The sequence below is a fragment of the Ursus arctos genome, unplaced genomic scaffold (genome assembly GCF_023065955.2).
Source record: "Ursus arctos isolate Adak ecotype North America unplaced genomic scaffold, UrsArc2.0 scaffold_27, whole genome shotgun sequence".
In the NCBI taxonomy this organism is placed as follows: domain Eukaryota; kingdom Metazoa; phylum Chordata; class Mammalia; order Carnivora; family Ursidae; genus Ursus; species Ursus arctos.
In genome coordinates this window covers 24,907,013-24,927,241 of record NW_026622952.1, presented here as the reverse complement: position 1 = coordinate 24,927,241, position 20,229 = coordinate 24,907,013, and the positions used below count along the sequence as shown (strand labels likewise).

At 38.2% G+C, this 20,229-nt stretch overlaps 1 protein-coding gene across 1 annotated transcript in view; it reads right to left on the bottom strand.

Annotated features, from left to right (window-relative positions):
• The window catches only part of CSMD1 (CUB and Sushi multiple domains 1), a 1,583,970-nt gene that overhangs the window by 190,517 nt on the left and 1,373,224 nt on the right, over nt 1-20,229 (bottom strand). The window contains exon 38 of the mRNA XM_048226225.2: nt 932-1,050. Coding sequence (XP_048082182.1) covers nt 932-1,050 — 119 coding nt within the window. The remainder of the gene's footprint in view (nt 1-931; nt 1,051-20,229) is intronic.

Here is a 20,229-nt window from a genome sequence, read left to right as displayed (position 1 = left end):
CCTTGACTTATCTCTGCTCTGCAAAGCGTCTCTGGCAACCCGCGACAGATTCCCTACTCTATGCGGTGCCGTCCTTTCCCTGCTGTACCTTTGCGACTCTTTCCTGATGCTTCCTCAAGCTCATTTGTTTAAGTCACGTAAAGAATAGAACTAATATATTTTTCCTTAAAATATGATCAGCTTCAATGTGCTCATAAGCAGACAGCCAAAAGCACTCCATTACCCAAAATAACCGAAAAGGAGACACGTAATTAGGCTTAACTTTTTCTACTTGACTTTGTAATATGCATGCTTAGATTATTAATATTCACAGTTGGCAGGAGAATTATGCTAAGTGACAGAGAGAAACGATTTTGTGGGTAAGCTTATCTATGATTAGACCAGAAAAAAATTAACAGCAAAATAACGAATGTTGGTACACACTAGGTTATAAAAGTTAAGTGAAACTATTATATAAAATTATAAAAAATGATGAAGACTCCTCCATATTTCTTGGAGATCACTGGAACCTATTATTTGAGCACTGCAGTACCCAGCACAGAATAAGTACAGAATGATGATTTGCCCAACTGACCATGAGAACAGTGTGCAAAGGGGTTGTCGGGGTGACACTTTGAAAGAGACTTGTGTCAATACTTTGTCCCTTAGAATTTTATCTGCATACTTATTGGGAGAACATACATTTGAAATAAAATAATTACAAGAACAAGATGCTCAACTTGGAAAGAGTGCTTCGTCATTAGAAGCTATTTCCACATTGTAATTAACATCACCAGCATGCATGGCTTAATGGAACTACCATGGTCTACAAACAGAGAGAGAGAAACTGAATTAGCTCATCGGGTGCAAATCTCAGGCACTGGCTTCATGGAGCTGGCCAAGGATTCCTATGTTTAACCCTTCTTATCCCCGAAACTCAAAAGGAGGATACCTGCAAGGTGTACCCAGGTTCACACTGAAAGGAGAGGACATCGTTCACCATATACCGATCTCCTATTTTGATGCCGTTGCTGGGAAGGGCTGGTTCTTGGCACGCAGCGAGACCCACAGCTGCAGAAATGCAGAGACAAATGCTTAGGAAGTATGTAATAACAAACAATATTTTTATTTTTTGAATAACAAAATAGCTTTTTTCCACTATTGCTCTCCTCCTGACGAAATGAACGAAAACCTTAATTATTTCTCTTGTTACAATTCTATCAAGATGACTTCAGGGAACTTTAAATCAGTTTTTAGCTACTTCTTAAATACATTTCATATTTAGCATGCAGCGAATCAAAATTTTCCTTAAATAATAAAATTTGCTACTTCCACGTTTACTATTACACACTCCAATTCCACCACATACACATTTTAAAAGGTCCTTTAAAATTATGTTTCTTACTATATGCAAAACCCATGACAATGCTCTCTTGATTGTTTTTCAAGCATAGTTGGCCATCTTTATGAAAAATTTCAAGTGTGAATCTGGGAATTCTATCCTTCCAGAAAAACATAATATGAGAACAAATATTTTGTATTCTCTCTCTCATTTAAAGACAACAAAATTCTCACGAACAGTGTGTTCTCAGATAAACAGGACCAATATTTACAGATCCTAAGACCATAATCAGACACTTTTCTAGATAGAATTGCCTTCAAATAGGGCACTAACAATTTTTTTAATGCATCTCAGAATACTGGCATTCAGCGTAAAATACAGAAAAATAAATTTTAAGTATTTAGTGCTGATACCTCTCTATAAACCCCACAGTACAGATAGACAAAATATGCAGCTCTGGTATTTTATAGAATAAAGAAATGCATCTGAAAGGGTGTTAAGACTTGGGGATTGCAAATAATCCTTTTCATCAGTGTGGTAGGTCTCCTCTCATCCCAGGTTACACAGGACTGAGGGGTGTTCCAGGGTGCTGGATGGGGAAGAATGTTAGTTAGAGCAGCCTAGCTTAAAATTCTTCATGTGACCTTGGACTTACACTCTGGTTCTTGGTCACCACAGTAACAGGAATGAATCGGTCAGCTTCGTTAACTGATCGGGACTGGGGGCTCTGAGTAATATGTCAGGAATGGGGGAGGTGGGTTATCTTTAATCAATCCAGAGGCAAAAACTGGGGGGACATGGAAGAACAGGTCTATGCAGGGCAGCCAGCTGCACAGCTGTGGGTCCCAGTGCGGGACGAGGATGGGTGCTGTTCGCCCTGCACACGGGACCGTGTCCACGTGTGTGGGCATTGGGTCTAGCACACCTCCTCTGCACATGTGCACAGCCCCTCGTCCCACCAGACTTCACTTAGAAAACACACAAAGATAAAATGACCAAGAATTCCAAGATGGGCTATAGCCCGCACAGTTTGCTTCTGAAAGCAGCTGTCAGTGTAACTCCATGTGTTGCTTTCCCCCGCCCCCCCCCATGCGCCCCCCCCCCCATGCTTAGCAGGCTGCACAGGCAGTTCTTGGGGAAACCAGACATGCTGATGACCGTCTATCATTATACTAGATGCACGAGAGGCTCTCAGCCTCCCAAAGAGCTAATAACCCCAACTCCTTGCATCTGATATTAAAGAAAGGACCAAGTGAAGCCAAATTAACAGGCCAAGTTTTCCAGGTACAGGGATGTACATCATAAGCCCATCTCCGTGCCACTAAGTGAATGGCCCGTTGGCCTGCACTGAATTGCTCCATTTCCTTCTTTTCCAAGCACGGCATGAGAGCCTGACAAAGACCCACAAGTTTAGCCCTAACTCAGAACTGCTAAATCAGAATAGTCCTGTTAACACCATCCTCATGATTCTTATGCATTAAAGTCTGAGAATCACTAGTTTGACTCACTTCCCCCTCAAACCTGAGATGAAGCAAAGAGAGAAAAATATCTTTATGTTTTCATCAATGCTGCGATTGTGGATTTGAGAACACCATGCCACAGAATTTACATCAAAATGGACACCAGCGGTACATAAACTAGCTGGATACTTTCAAGCCTTGGAACACATTGATTTTACCCGGGATGAGCAGGTATGAAGTGTATCATAGATTTTTTCTATTGGAATTGTTTCTTCCCTAAATGGCTATATATTAAAAAGTATAAAACACCATATGCATTAAGTGGCAATGTTTTTTTTTTTTAATTTCCAGCACAAAATTTCAAGATAATTGGGGCTTTATATTTGTATACGATAAAATTGCTAAATATGGAAAAAATACAATCGCTTAGGCCTTTATCTTGTTTTGTGGTATAAGTCTAACTTATCTCTTTCTTAGCTCTAGAATATATATTGCATTTAAATTTTACCCCTTCTCCTATCACGTCGTAGCAAGATCACCGACCACCTATCACTAATTTTGTTTTTTCATTTGACTTTGGAAAAAAATACTTAAAATGCCCTTCTTATAAATTTAATTATAACCTGAAATACTAAAAAGCTAATTTATGGTGATATCACATCATCATTTTCATATACTTCAAATGCACACAGAGACCAGAGAATAGCAAAAACCTAAAAATGTTCAAAATAAACCGATAATATATTTTGAAATTTAAAAAATGCAACAAGTAATTGTAAATTAAATTCTAGTTATGAAATACCCATCCCTTTACATAGAAGATACAACAGGCTTTTACCCACTGTGTTTATTTATTACATGGTGATTGGTATGCATGTATTATATGTTAATTTATTTTCATTTTGTCTTTCCTTAAATTCTATGTGTAAATCCCATTCATCCTCTGGAAAAAAAATAATAACTTGCATTTATCTGTACCTACAGGAATTGTAATATATTTTCTGAAGAAATTAAAAACATACATAAAGTCATCTTAATCAGTGTTTGATCTGATGACTCAGGAAGCAGTTATGTGCAGACCCAGACACTTGAACTGTAGACAGAAACATCCTCCCCTCGCTTCTCAGTGTCACTAGGTATCTAAGGTAGGGTAGGAGCTACCAACACTAAGATATTTGGTGTCTCTAGGGACATTTCCTAGTAATAGCAACTACCTCTATTTACATAGAGATAAGTAACTAAGTGACTGATATGATCATCCACAAATATTTATTGAACTACCCTGGACCAGAGCCCAAGTATGTTCAGTGCATCCCGTTTCTTTCCTAACCAGGCAATACTACCGGCAACACTGAGTCAAGTTGCAGTGAAAACAGTGGATGTATGTCACGAGTGGAAGAGTTCTATTTTGGGGTTTAGAAAATCATGACTCTAGCAGAGGGGAGAGTTAAAGATGTGGCAGATTCAGGTCCAAAAACCAGCTGGGTTTGAAGTGCATCCCGAAACAGAAGGTTCAAGCACAGCCGGACAGCGCCGTGTCCTGTGATCTACAGGAGCTGGGTAAAACCCTTTAGAGGGAGAGCAACCATGTGCATTATGGACCCCAAACCGGAAAACTGGGAAGGAGATGGGGCAGCCCCGATAATGCTGGTAACAATGTAAGGCAGGAAGTTGTACCTTAGAAGACAGAACGATGAACTTTCTCTCCGCTAGGGGACAGAAGGAGGTATACCGAACAATTTTTGGTACAGAGAAAGGGTAGACTACTTGCTTTTAATCATTGTACCAATCAAAGTGGGAAATAAAGAAGATAGGAAAAGAAGTAGGCAGGGAAATAAATATGAGCAGGAAGGAAGGTCCATTCAAGGCCATATATGCACCCATCACTCTTTAAATCATCCAAAAAGAGAAGAGTTCGAGAAGGATGTTATTGGAGCAAAACTGATTTTTAATGTTAAGTCATGGGTGGTGGTATCACATATGTGACAGGTCAAGTCATAAAGCCAGTCAACTAAAAGATATTGATTCAGACACAAAATGAGACATGTCTGAAGACATATCCAAATAAAAGAACTTCTCTAAAATGAAGTTGTGACACAAAAATATCGGGCAGGAAAATTCAAAATTGATTTTTCAAAAAGAGAGACATCTGGTAGAGTATACTGTCATAAGCAAAAGTTTTCATAGAAAAGATTTCTCATTTTTTTTCAAAGTACAGCATATTCACATTCTGTACTATGAATGACAACATAGCAAATGCTATAAAGCTAGGTTTCTTTAAAAGGTGGTTCATAAGCCACCTGATTCTGAACTATGAGGTGTCCCGACTAAATGTGACAATGAGAGGGTAACAGTTGAGTGTTCTGAAGACTTAGATCTATTGCTAGAAACAAGCAACGATAAAGGGAGAATTCTTGCATGTAGCACCACATTGCACAGGTAAAAATTTGGACATTTGGAAACGTGTGGATTTTTTAAGTTGGGGTTAGATTTAGAAGGTAGCTCAAAAAGTCTTTATTTCCCCATGTGTCTAGCCTGAGAAGGCAAGGTATATAAAAGCCGTTCAAAAGACAAGTGTCCTAATTTGACCAAATGCACAGCTTAAAGGCTTTGCCTGCCACTGACCATCAAATGTGGAAGTTGTGAACCAGAATACAACAAGTAGCCTCATCGGGTCTCTGGAAGGTACTGTAGTCATTATTCTAAATTCATTAGATAAAATTCAGGGACTGGTTTGCTTAAATCTTGAAAAAGAAAATAATTTTGAAATCCATGATAGGGGCGCCTGGGTGGCACAGCGGTTAAGCGTCTGCCTTCTGCTCAGGGCATGATCCCAGCGTTCTGGGATCGAGCCCCACATCAGGCTCCTCCGCTATGAGCCTGCTTCTTCCTCTCCCACTCCCCTGCTTGTGTTCCCTCTCTCACTGGCTGTCTCTATCCTGTCGAATACATAAATAAAATCTTAAAAAAAAAATCCATGATAAACATGCAATGTTTGTCTGGGGCTGGGAGCAGGAAAAGTGAGCCTCTGTAGATACAGTTGAGACAACTTCGATCATTTTTTGTCAACTTAGCATTGTCCTCATTTTGACTGGTGTAATGTGTGATGTTCAAAGATCACAACTTAGAAAAAAATGGATGTCATTCTAGCTGCACGGCTCAAAACAATAATAAAGATAAAAACCATCGAGAGAGGAAAGCAGAGCTGAATGGAGAGATCACTAGAGCTGGATTAGCTCTCAAGGGCAAAGAGGTCAAAGAGCATTTGCAGATATATGAACTTTGTTAAAAATGTGGGTAGGTCATCATAAGCACTATAGGGATACATAGACTATTCCTTAATTTTGAAAAGAAACTAAATTAATAATAACCAGCCCCTCACACAAAACTAGTAGATAAAAATCCTTCTTTGCGTGCAAATAGGTATGGCTTACCCTAAAACAGAAGTGTTACTGATAGTCTCTGTAAACCCATAAATAAAAACTTGCATTAAAGGTCAGACACTGTATTGGAAAATAGGCAAATAAAGACATCACAGTTTCACTTAGGGAGATGCCATGCGAGGTTGTCCATCCATGAAATAAATATCAAATGTCATGATCACATGGGCAGAAACATAACAGGTGTCACCCTGTACACTCAGACTTCTATATTACATTGTTTTATGAGTCAATACATCTCCATGACAACAGAATGTGTATAGAGAAAACTCCATAATTAATAAGACAATATCTGAAGTAAAGAAAAGAAACTGCTTTTTAAATCATTGTCTAGGGACGCCTGGGTGACTCAGTCCGTTAAGTGTCTGCCTTCAGCTCAGGTCATGATCTCAGGGTCCTGGGATCCAGCCCTGCATCTAGTTCCTTGCTCAGCAGGGACCCTGCGTCTCCCTCTGCCTGCCGCTCCCCCTGCTTGTGCTCTCTCTCTGATAATAAATAAATAAAATATAAATCATTGTCTAAGAATTTAGCATGTATGTGGAGCTAAAAATATTTTCTCTTATCTATAAACTGTGGGCATGATAAGTCCACATAATAAATGCTTTATTTCTTTTTCCCATTTAGTAGATCATAAGGAATCTTCAAAACAAAAAGGATTGTGTGTCCAGTGTCAAGAGATGTCATAGCATAAATTTTGCGGAAATAGAATATTGTATCTCTCTGGGAGATTTAGAAGTATTGTAGCATATTAAAGGCATGGAGAAATCCTGCAGAGATGAATCCTCTTCAACTTTGTTTGAAGGATTTCCAAAATGTATTACGGGACCATTTTGGTCTGCATACTACCCATGAACAACATAGGACAGGAGGGTCCTGCAAAACACTTTGAGAAGCTCTGATCTTGTCCAATGTCCTCATTCACGGGCAGATGGAAAGTAATTGCTCTAAGCTCACAAGACCAGGAAATGGCACAGCCAGGCTACCCACTCTGCCATAATTAATTCCCCATTAATAAAGAACAAATGCTATGAAATAGATTGCACTTTACCTATGTCTCCAGTAAATAACAACGAACAGATTAACTGTGCCTAGTGACGTACTGCTGAACATCCTCTCACTTGTAGTGAGAAGAGAAACATCCTGTCTTATATAGGATCTTCAGTAATGTGTGTATCGCTGAATTTTTATGCTTTTCTTCATGATGAAATTGATCACTTAAGCTATAACTATGCCAGGCTTCTTTGCCATAGGGATATTTATTACAAATTAGAGAAATTTTTTTTTCTGCTTAAAAATGTACTAGACACACGTATAGCTCAGAAAACGCAGAACATTAAATGTAGTTGAAATTTTTAAATGTCAAATCTTACACTTGAACTTAACCTCAATTACACAAAAATAATCTAATGGTATGTGCATTTATTATCATTTCCAGGGTTTCTGAATAAAAGGTCAATCATGTATTTAAAATGATAACAATGACAATAATTTCTTAAAGTATCTTAGATTGTTTAATTTATATATCAGATAGACTAATGGTAATACTTATCAAATAAAATATAGACATTTAATACATGTGCCCATATGTACACACAGGCATACTTAACACATGCTATTATGTGCATATGTTTTTGCTTTTTGTTAAAATATGCAAATATAAAACATTCAGATTTAATTGAAATGCTTAATATTCAATAGGCCAGATCACCACATTAACTGACTGTATCAAAGAACTTTGTTGAAAAATGTATTTTTAGTAAAATACATTGATAATTTTAATATGTTTTTCTTGGTGTGATGTTTTATAACATGATTTAGCAAACAACATCCCTTGAGCCAAATCTGATCATGTTTGTTTCTTTCTGTGCTGACTCCTTTCATTAGTCTGCAAGCTGAATATATTTTCTCTGGTCCTTTACAAAAAGATATTGCTGACCCATATTTAATAGTATTCTATCATATCTTTAAGGTGTAATATTAAATACTTTCATATAGATATTCGATCATTGTTAAACATGCATTTGTGGTATTTATTATTATAGAGACTTGAGGAAACATTACAGACTAATATAAACATCCTTACATAATAAAATATCTGTACTGCCAGAAGTCTATGCAAATAAACCATATTATATTCATAATAAGACAAATGTGAAATAATTTAATATGTTGGATTTTACTTAAAATTTGATTAGCATGGTTTCAAAAACTCAACTCTAACCATACCTTTAAAAACAAAACAAAAAAACTGCAACCATGCACAAACATTCAGGCCAAACATACTATTTGTTAGCAGACTAAGAAATTGCTAGCATGATAATAAAGTAAAGGAATATATTTAAAAAAAATTCTCTGCTCTTTGAATGATGTGGATTAATTTAACTAATCCTTCAACTGTTTAACTCTTATTAAAAAAAAATACATCAAGTCCAGGAGTAATGTCACAAGATGGCAAAATAGAAAGCCCTAGACCATCCTTCCCTGATGGAGATACCAGCTTGACAACAATACAGACAAATTGCCCTTGGAAGAAATATAGAAACCAATTAAAAGGTTCCTGAACCTCAGAGAAGCAAAAGCCAACTGCACTGAAGTTGGTTGGAAAATTCATGGCCAAAGATCCTCTCCATGACACAGTAGGCACTACTGGAAAGAAAGTGCCAACTCCTGAGTTCTCTCTGCGAAGGGAAAGAGAACTGTGGAACATATATTCAATATTCTGACTTTTAAGAGAGCTGCCCAAGGGACTGGTCTCTTTCTTGCTTGACTCTAAGGGCTGTTAGGAATGGATGCAAGGTTGGTGTCTCAGAACAAAGGCAATAAATGTGGTCTGGTCCACACTGGAATCTGCAGAACTGCAGATAGGAGCAAGGGGGAGCTCAACTACCAAGAGGCCACAACAGCAGACAGGTCTAAGGGGAAGCTCCTTGTTAGCAACCAGGAAACCTCTCCCAATGCATGCCAATCCAGAGAGGACACACCGTCAGAAAAGGCTTGAGCATTTTCCAGAAACTCTAATTGGGTCAACTGGTGAAAGTCCTCCCCTCTATAAAACCAGATTGCAGATACTGGGGGAGGTGGCTGATGCTTAAAATGCCAACGTTGCAACAGAAGGTAAAACAGCATACAAAGAAATAGGGAAACATGGCCCAATGAAAGGTCCAATTAAATCATTTCCCTAAAGAAATGGAAATATGAATGAATTACCAAAGAATTCACAATAACCGTCATTAGACTGCTCAATGAATTATAATAGAATATAGATAAACCACTCAACTCAATAAATATAAGGATACATGAACAAAATAAAAATATCAACAAAGAAACCCTGAAGAAGGACCAAACAGAAATTTTGAACTAAAGAATGCAATAACTGAATTGACAAATCCATTAAAGAAGACTAACGTTAGACTTAATCAAGCAGAAGAAAGAAACAGCAATCTTGAAGAAGATCGGTCATTTGAAATTATCAAGTCAGAGGAGAATAAAAGGTAGAGAAATGGGGGTGCCTGGGTGGCACAGTGGTTAGGCGTCTGCCTTCGGCTCAGGGCGTGATCCCGGTGTTCTGAGATCGAGCCCCACATCAGGCTCCTCCGCTGGGAGCCTGCTTCTTCCTCTCCCACTCCCCCTGCTTGTGTTCCCTCTCTCGCTGGCTGTCTCTCTCTGTCAAATAAATAAATAAAATCTTAAAAAAAAAAAGGCAGAGAAATGAATAAAGCTTAAGGGAATTACAGAAGACCACCCAGCAGAACAATGTGTGCATTATGGGTATTCCGGAAGGAAGAAAAAAAGAGAAAAGAAGGCAGAGCGTCTACTTGAAGAAATAATGGCTGAAAACGGCCCAAATCTGAGGGAAGAAATGGACATACCAATTAAGAACAAAGCGGTCCAACGAGGATAAATCTAAAGAAACCTACATTGAGATACATCATAATCAAACTATCACAGACAAAAATGCAAAAAGACAACATCTTTTTTTTTTTTTTTGCTCTTGAAAATAGCAAGAGAAAAGAAAACTGTAATGTTCAAGGAACGTCAGACTGCCAGTGGATTTCTCATCAGAAATCTTGTAGGCTAAATGGGGTCAGATGTATATTTAAAATGCTGGAAGATAAAAAACAAACAACCAAAAAACAAACGAACAAACAAAATTTCAGACTGACAAAAAAGAATACTATATCCAGCAACACTGCTCTTCAGAGATGGAGAAATCAAGACATTTCCAGATAAACAAAAACCGAGGGAAAGCATCACCACTAGACCTTTCCCAAACGAAATACAAAAGGGAGTCTTTCAAATTGAATGAAATGATAGTAGATAGCAACAGAAAGCCATGCAAAATTTTAAAGCTCTCTGGTAAAAGTAAATATGTAAAGATATAGAATCCTGTAGTATTGTAATATAGGTGTATAAATCACTTTTAAATATGTTATAAAATTTTAAAAGTAAAAGCAAAGAAAGTAATTATAAATTTATGTTAATGGATATGGAATATAAAAGGGTAATCTGGATCTTCAATAAAGAAGGGGAGAACAGATAGAAAAGAATAGAATTCTTATATGTGATAGAAGTTAGTGTCAGTTTAAAATACATTCTTATAACTTTAAGAAGTTTTGTGTAATTTCAATGGTATCCTCAAAGAAAGTATCTATATAATATACACAAAGTGAAATGAGAAAGAAATGATAACATATCATTACAAAAATATCAACAGAACACAAAAGTCAGCAAGAAAGGAAAAGAGGAACACAAAAGCTCTAAGACATTCAGAAAATAAATCAATAAAATGGCAATAGTAAGCCCTTCCTCATCAATAATTACTTTAAATATAAATGAATTAAATATAACAATTAAAAAACATGTTTGGCAGAATGCATAAAAAATAAATAAGACCCAATTGCATGGTGTCTACAAGACACTCACTTTAGATCTCAGGACATGCACAGGGTAAAAGTGAAAGGATGAGAAGGTGTCCCATAAAAACGGGAAACTAAAGAGATGAAAGTGGCCACACTTAAAAGAGACAAAAGAGATTCTGAGATAAAAATTGTCACAAGAGACAAAGATGAACATTATATAATGAGAAAGGATCAATTCACCAGGAAGATATCATAATTATGTGTGTGTGTGTATGTGTGTGTGTGTAGCATTAAGATTCCCAAATATTTGAAGCAAACATTGACAGAATTGAAGGGAGAAATAGACACAGCACAATAATATTGAGAGCCTTCGATACCCCATTTTAACTTATGAATAGAACCACCACGCAGATGATCAATAAGGAAGGAGAAGACTTGAACGACACTAAAGACCGAGTGGGCTGGACAGATATTTACACAATATTCCACCCAGAAAATCAGAATACACATTCTTCTCAAGTGTATAAAGAACATTTTCCAAGGCAGGCCAAATGTTTGGTAGCAAAATAAATCTTTACCAATTTAAAAAGACTGAAATCATACAAAGTATCTTCTCTGACCATAATGCAATGAAACTAGAAATCAATAGCAGAGGAAAAACAGAAAACAAAAACAAAAACACAAATTTGTGGAAATTAAACAAAATCTTAAATTCAATAGGTCAAAAACCAAATAACAACAGAATTTACAAAATGTCTGGATACATGAAAACAAAAAATGTGACATACCAATAACCTCTGGGATGCAGTAAAAGTAGGACTAAGAGGGAAATTTATAGTGGTAAATGCTTACATTAAAAAAGAAGGAAGATCTTGAATAAATAATCTAGCTTTACACCTCAAGGAATTAGAAAAAGAGAGCAAGCTAAGCTATATGATCGAGCGATCTCACTTTTGGGTATATATCCCAAAGAATTCAAAGCAAAAATTCAAAGAAATATTTGCACACTCACTTACAGCGTTATTCACAATATTCAGAAGGTGGAAGCAATCTAAACGTCCACCAACAGAAGAAAGTATGGTATATACATATGAGGGAATATCATTTAGCCTTAAAAAAAGGGGGGGGGGAGGGGCGCCTGGGTGGCACAGCGGTTAAGCGTCTGCCTTCGGCTCAGGGCGTGATCCCGGCGTTCTGGGATCGAGCCCCACATCAGGCTCCTCTGCTGTGAGCCTGCTTCTTCCTCTCCCACTCCCCCTGCTTGTGTTCCCTCTCTCGCTGGCTGTCTCTATCTCTGTCAAATAAATAAATAAAATCTTTAAAAAAAAAAAAAAGGGGGGGGGGAAATCCTATCACAGGCTAAAATATGGATGAAACTTGAAGACATTATGCAAAGTGAAATAAGCCAGACAAATAGTGTATGATTCCACTATATCTAAAAGAGTCAAAGTCACAGAAACAAAAAGGAGAAATGGGGTTGCCTAGGGCTGGAGGGAGGGAAGAAGGGGAATTAGTGTTTAATCATACATAGATCTGCTGAGTGACAAAGTCCTAGAGATCTGGTACACAATACTGTGAATATATTTAACACTATTGAACCACAAATTTGAAAATGGTTAAGACTGTCAGTTTAAGGTTATGTGTTTTTTACCACAGTAGAAAAACAAGCAGGAGTGGGGATAAGTATGTCAGGTCTAGACTCAGATACACGACACAGTATGAACAAGACCCCCTAACTTGTAGCTTACCCTCCCACAGCACGGGCTACACTGCATTTCAGTATCCTTGTCTGCATCCCTCTCTTTCTTTGGGAAGACCACCTGACAATGAGTGACTCTATTTCTCCAAGAACCATCAGAGTCTTGCTCAATAGAATTTTTTAACAAACCCATGCATCATGTACATCTGTAGAAAATATAAAACCCTTCATAAATATGTAAAGATAAAAAATTGTTCACACAGAAGAGTGAATTAAATAATTTTCATTTCAAATGGACTGTCAAAAACCAGATATGATCACAGATCTATCCCTTATCTCTTCAAGTTTTTTCTCCCCCCTAATTGGACATTATCATGTAATAATTAAATCATGTGAAAACAAATAAGTGAGCCAACACAATTTATTGAGTTCTATACAGAGATAAAAGAAAGGAGGTGTGGAGGAAGGGTAATATTTCCCTGGATCCCAAAGTACTAACAGTCTAATTGGGTTTAAAGGCCATAAAGAGGGGCACCTGTGTGGCACAGCGGTTAAGCGTCTGCCTTCAGCTCAGGGCGAGATCCCGGCGTTATGGGATCGAGCCCCACATCAGGCTCCTCCTCTATGAGCCTGCTTCCTCCTCTCCCACTCCCCCTGCTTGTGTTCCCTCTCTCGCTGGCTGTCTCTATCTCTGTCAAATAAATAAATAAATAAAATCTTAAAAAAAAAAGATTTCTTTAAAAAAAAATAAAGGCCATAAAGAACCATAATACCAAAAAAAATAAAAATGTGTTGTAATTGAAGCATGTGGATGATCAATGCTGATAAAAATAGAGGTCAGAGAAATGAACCTGGACTGACACAGTGTGGGAAGCTTTGCAGAAGGGAGCAGGCTGAGTGGTTCCTGAAGGACCTGTGGGACTCCGAAAGGCTGAGAGAAGTAGGGGAGAGGTCGTAGGGGAGGAGGAGAGGGGAAACACTCCCAGGAAAATGATAATTTACACACTGTGTTTGGTGGACTGTAACTGACCGAATTAAAAGGCTGGAGGGAAAACAGTGGGTGATAAAACCAGTTGATGCATTAGTCAGAGATGCCTAGATAAGGAAGTTACAAAATGTTGAGTCCCTGAAGGCTTTTTGGCGAGGCATGAATGTTGTGATCCAACACACATTTGAGTAGAAATCTGAGTATGATGGCATTGGGCTGAAAAGGAGCAGAAACAGAAGGACCAGTGGAAAGTTATGGCCACAGTTCGACGTGAAGAATGAGAAGAATGTCAAGATTTACGGAAATACATGGTTTTAAATGGAAAACACACCAGTGACCTACAGAGTAAGGGCTGTAAGGCTTCCTTGTTGATTACATATCTGGTACGAAGTCGTGCGTGACTCCACAGGGGAATGTGATGAAAGCCCGCTGGGAAAGGGAGTTTGTGTTTCATTTTTATTTGTTAAACAGGACATAAAGAATAGACAACTTTGATGAACAGTCCGAGGGAACCTCCTAGTTTGGGGAGTGGGAAACAGCCTGTGTCATTTCCCCCTTCCAAAACTGTTTCCTTTTCTGACACTCAAAACTTTTCTCACTTCAATCGCTTACACGGCTGAAGTCCACTCCCCTGCGTCTAGAGCTTTGATCTAAAATCTGATAGGACCATTCATCACTCATGAATGATTCGCCGGTGGTTGGCTAAGTCACAGAGCCACTAGTCATTACTTATTCAAATTCCAGCATCTTTATTCCTCAGTTACCAGCCGTGGAAAATTTGCCAGACCGGGAATAGAAATAGAGAATTCTTTTAAGTTTTAACATCTGAGGGATGAGTTTGATATTATAACAACATGAGCTTGAAGCTTTAAGTAAGAAGATCCTAAAACCAAAAGAATGATTAAAAAATAGAATACTCATAGTTTTCAAGTGGCCAGAAATTTCCAATAAAGCAATATACGTTTGCAGGTGGGACTCCATTGAAACCTCTGTTCTGTAAGGACAAAAACTCTATATTTACTCATTATGTGGGCATAGAAGATCTATAAGTGCCTACATAATGCTAGTTTAACAGCTGATAAATATTTCCCATATAATTTTTCTAGGGTTGGACTCAGAAACCCACTGGGCTCAACCATTTTGCTTTTCCATAACACGCACAGACTCAAACAGGATAGATTCAGTGAAAGTGAGCACACTCCGAAACTACATGGTCTACACAATCACAATGAGGGTTGCATTAGAAAGGAAATCCAGTTCCTTGCCATTCTCAGAAATATGTAGATTCACATGGCAGATATTTCAATCATGTTTTTCCCCCATTTATGTGCAACCCCACATCATAAAAGTCAATGATAAGGAGAAAATCTTGCTATGAAATAGGAGGTAAAGCCTTTGCAACAGACACTCAGAGAAGAAAATCAACAGCACCAACGACTATCCCATGATGCAACAAAGACAACAGAAAAACTAAAAAGACCAAATGGCTTTCATTAGCAAACTTTATTCACTCCGCAACTTTTTAAGTGTTTTAATCATAAAATTAGTAAAAATCAAACAAAACAGTGTGGATATGTAAAAATTAAATTTGAATAAAAAGCCCTCCCACCTCTCTATTGCTCATTCACATGAAAATAACAAGATATATTTTCACAACTCTGAATATGGTGGATGGTATGATTGACTCTGTGAAGTCAGGACTTCACATCACACCATCTTGGCAAACAACACTCAAATCAGATGCATTTTTCAAGCCCAAACTCTAGGACCTTCTGATTTCCCCTTTATCTTGCTCTCTATGTCCATTCATGATGCCATCTGTTCTACCAACCATCTGCACCTCAAATCTTTGTTTATCCCCATATCCCCTCCTCCAAGAGCTATGCCCCCACTCCTGGCTGCTGCAAATCTGCTTGCCTGATGCAGATGCCCCTCTATTGTGGCCACCCCCCCCATACCACCTGGTCTCTATGCAACAGCTTAATCTGTTTGAAGTATACATTAGATGATGCTACTTCCCTGATGAGAACCTTTCAGTGACTTCCAATTATAAATAAAATTGGATAAAAAATTAAATAAAATTTAATTTTATTAAATTAAAATCTTGGGCTAAATGAATAAAATCTTGGGCTACAGGGTGTCGGGCAGTCTCCCACTTGCTCACTCTTGGATCTTCTTTCTGCCTCTCCTCTGACTGTTCACACTGCTCCCTTGATTCTAGACTTTGGTTTTCTTCCCTTTCATGAGTGTGCTAGGCACTCTTGCACCAGCAGTCACCATGATAGTTTCCTTTAACTGTGATGCTTTTCCTTCTGTGTTTTTCTGTGGCCGACTACTGTCCATTCTTCCATCCTTCCTTCAAGAAATATTTTCAGTCTAGGGGCGCCTGGGTGGCACAGCGGTTAAGCATCTGCCTTCGGCTCAGGGTGTGATCCCGGCGTTATGGGATCAAGCCCCACATCAGGCTCCTCCGCTATGAGCCTGCTTCTTCCTCTCCCACTCCCCCTGCTTGTGTTCCCTCTCTCGCTGGCTGTCTCTATCTCTGCCGAATAAATAAATAAATAAAATCTTTAAAAAAAAAAAAGAAATATCTTCAGTCTAAAACAGCACTGCACATCAGAACTCTGTTTATTTTCTCCCAGGTACTTAGCACAGTCTGTAACCACTACGGACACTCAGGTTTTCTCCTGTATTATGCCCACCACTAGAATGCATTCTACCTAAGCAGAGACCACATCTGCTCGTCTCCTCACGACTCTGTCTTTGGAGCCTAGAGGACAGAGCAGAGTATATAAGAGATGCTCGAATAATTCGTGATGAATCCTGGGATGCCCACCGTTTACTTTAGGAGGAACACGAATGAGTGGAGGGGGGAGCAATTATCCCCAGAGATGAAATTAAGGCAAACCTGCATGTTCTGTGAAAGCCACTCCAAATGGAGAACCATCAAACACAAAAGTAATCTCAAATGACTCACAAGGGCAGATGCACCAAATGACAGCTGTTAATTTGAAACCAGGCTCCTGTTCATGTGAGCAGCTCTCTGAGTCACAAGCAGCATGAGTAGCAGCGTAATTGATTTAACGAGTGATGATTCTCTCAAGCGGCAACCAGGAGGCCAGCTGACGAATACACGTTAAGCTAAGATGCACCCCTTAAAGAAGTGTGGGAACAGCAGGCGGCACTCCACAGATGCATTTTTTTTTTATTATGTTACGTTAGTCACCATACAGTACATCATTAGTTTTTGATGCAATGTTCCATGATTCATTGTTTGCGTATAACACCCAGTGCTCCATGCAATACGTGTCCTCCTTACTACCCATCACCGGGCTAGCCCATCCCCCCACTCCCCTCCCCTCTGAAATCCTGTTTGTTCCCCAGAGTCCATAGTCTCTCATAGATTGTCTCTCCCTCTGATTTTCCCCCTTCATTTTCCCCTTCCTTCTCCTAATGTCCTCCCTGCTATTCCATATGTTCCACATATAAGTGAAACCATATGATCATTGTCTTTCTCTGCTTGACTCACTTCACTTAGCATAATCCCCTCCAGTTCCATCCATGTCATTTCAAATGGTGGGTATTATCTTTTCTGATGGCTGAGTAATATTCCATCATGTATATGGACCACATCTTCTTTATCCATTTGTCTGTTGAACGCATCTCAGCTCCTTCCACCGTTTGGCTATTGTGGACAATGCTGCTATGAACACTGGGGTGCATATGGCCCTTCTCTTCACTACGTCTGTATCTTTGTGGTAAATACCCAGTAGTGCAATTGCTGGGTCATGGGGTAGCTCAATTTTTAACTTTCTGAGGAACCTCCACACTGTTTTCCAGAGTGGCTGCACCAGCTTGCATTCCCACCAACAGTGTAAGAGGGGTTCCCTTTCTCCACATCCTTGCCAATATTTGTTTTTTCCTGCCTCATCAAGTTTTTAGGATAAGTCCTCAGTCCTATCCATTCCACCCCTGGCCCTTCACAAATGTAATGCCTAAGATTCCAAAGACTAAAGAGAAACTTGCTTTCAATCACGTATTTGTCAACTGAAGAGCCCTGAGATTAAGTCATTTATGTTGTACCTTTCACTTAATGCAACACTTGTAAAAATGCTCAAGCATCACAGGTAGGAAGAAAGTGTTCACTTGTTATCAGTTTTGTGTTACATTCAACTCCAAATAAATCGAGTTCTCCTGCCACCAAACCGAGTTATGGTAACGTTGGATGCCTGAAATAATCTAAGAGAGACTTCACGTTTTCAGGAGGGTCTCTGGAATTCTCTGCGATGTAAAATAAGAGCCAGGATTTATTATACAGTTGACCCTTGAACAACACAGGTTTGAACTGGGCAGGTCTACTTACATGAAGATTTTAAAAAATAAATACAGTATAGTACTGTAAATGTATATGTGTTTCCTGATGGTTTTTTAAATACCATTTTCTGTTCTCTAGCTTACTTTATTGTAACCATGTAGTATACAATACATATAAAGGCAAAACATGAATTAATTGACTGTGTGTGGGTTTGGTAAGGTTTCTGGTCAACAATAGGCTATTTGTTAAGTATTGGGGGAGTCAAAAGTGACATGGAGATTTTCAACTGCTCAGGGGTTGGCACCCCTAACCCCCGCACTGTTCAAGGGTCAACTGTACTTGAAATGCTTCTGTGGTCCTTGGTCCAGGTAGGACTTAATAGAAAACAAGGAAGGTGTGAATAATTATCAACTGATGTGACTTAAAGCAATTTTAATAGGATTCAGGGAGGCATTCTTTGTTTGCCAAACTGAAAGTTAATCGAGGGTCTCAGGAGATTCTTTGAAATAAGAACATTTAGAAAAAAAATTATGGATCAACAAGTGATCAATACAGAAATAAACACAAAAAGGGGCTTAACATGAAGTGATTAAGAGGACAACTTCATCACGCCATCGAAGGAATACTGGTTTACACCATGTTCACTTGCCGGGAAGCAGTGAGCTCTAATCTCTGGGTACACAGAACGAAATCTCTGTAAACACACCCAGGGTTCTACTGAGGCTCTATCTTGTTCAATCTCTCATTTCCTGCAGCTTTTTTACTCACGCCCGTCATTCAAGTTGAGAATACCTATTAGCATTAATGTAATATTAAAGTGCCATTAAAACATAAGGATCCTTGTAATCACAGAGGGCTAATTGAAGTTGTCAATATCCAATTGTGATAGTATCCAACTAAAAATGCTTAGTACTTTTGATTGCAAAAAGCTCAGTGCATTTGCCTGAATTTCAATCTTTATTTAGATAGTTCTTTCTGAATTCCTGTTTTGAAACAGATACACAAAGGAAATAAAATATAGTACTTACTCACTGAAAACAAGCATGAAGGAAATTAACGCACCTAACTATATTATGTTCTTCACATAATGTTAGAAGTCACATGACTGTGATGTACAGTTCACTTCTGCATTTTCTAGAAAACCGGTTTTGAAGACAACTTCCCTTGCAAATGTTAAGTACCTTTTAGAATACAGAACAAGGAAGGAGTTTATCTCTTTTAATTAATTACTACATTTTCCTTTTTAAAAAGAAAATCATGCCAATAAATTCTATTTCCTTTTTGCTTGTATTGCCACAAATTCAAAGCTACATTTAATGCTGAACGAGAGCAATTCTTTAATACTAGGTGGCCAGTACATTCATATCTTCCTCTTCAGTCTGGTGGCTGTTTAAAATGTTATTTCTTTATTAATTTCCTTCTTGTACACATATTTTTAAGTTGCATCAAATATCTGGAAAGCAGATAGGTCATTTTTTTAAAAAAGAGACAATCTTATTTGTCTATGTATCTTTTGATGAGGTCTTATACATTCATGATTTGTTATCTTTTTTTTTTTCACTCTACACTTAACTACCAATTGTATAATACAGGAGTCACCTATGATAAGTTTTGAACTTGTTGCACTTGAAATAATAATACTATATCAGAGTGCTCTAGACAAAATAATGTTTAAAAACCATTGACGTCTGGGGCGCCTGGGTGGCACAGCGGTTAAGCATCTGCCTTCAGCTCAGGGCATGATCCCGGCGTTCTGGGATCGAGCCCGACATCAGGCTCCTCCGCTAGGAGCCTGCTTCTTCCTCTCCCACTCCCCCTGCTTGTGTTCCCTCTCTCGCTGGCTGTCTCTATCTCTGTCAAATAAATAAATAAAATCTTAAAAAAAAAAAACAAAAAAAAAACCATTGACGTCTGAACCAAATCAAGTAAATTGTAAAATATTTTATATGTATTTTATAGTGGTAAATAATCATTTCAACTAATGACAATTAACACACTGAACTTGCAAGCATGCTAAACTGTGAGAAAAAAATAAATCTCCATTTAATCCTGCCTTGTAAAGGAGAAACGTGCAATTCAAGTAATGAAAGAGTTGCTATATTTACTTTTCTACAAATTTTCTTTTTTTCCCTCATGTTGACTACAAA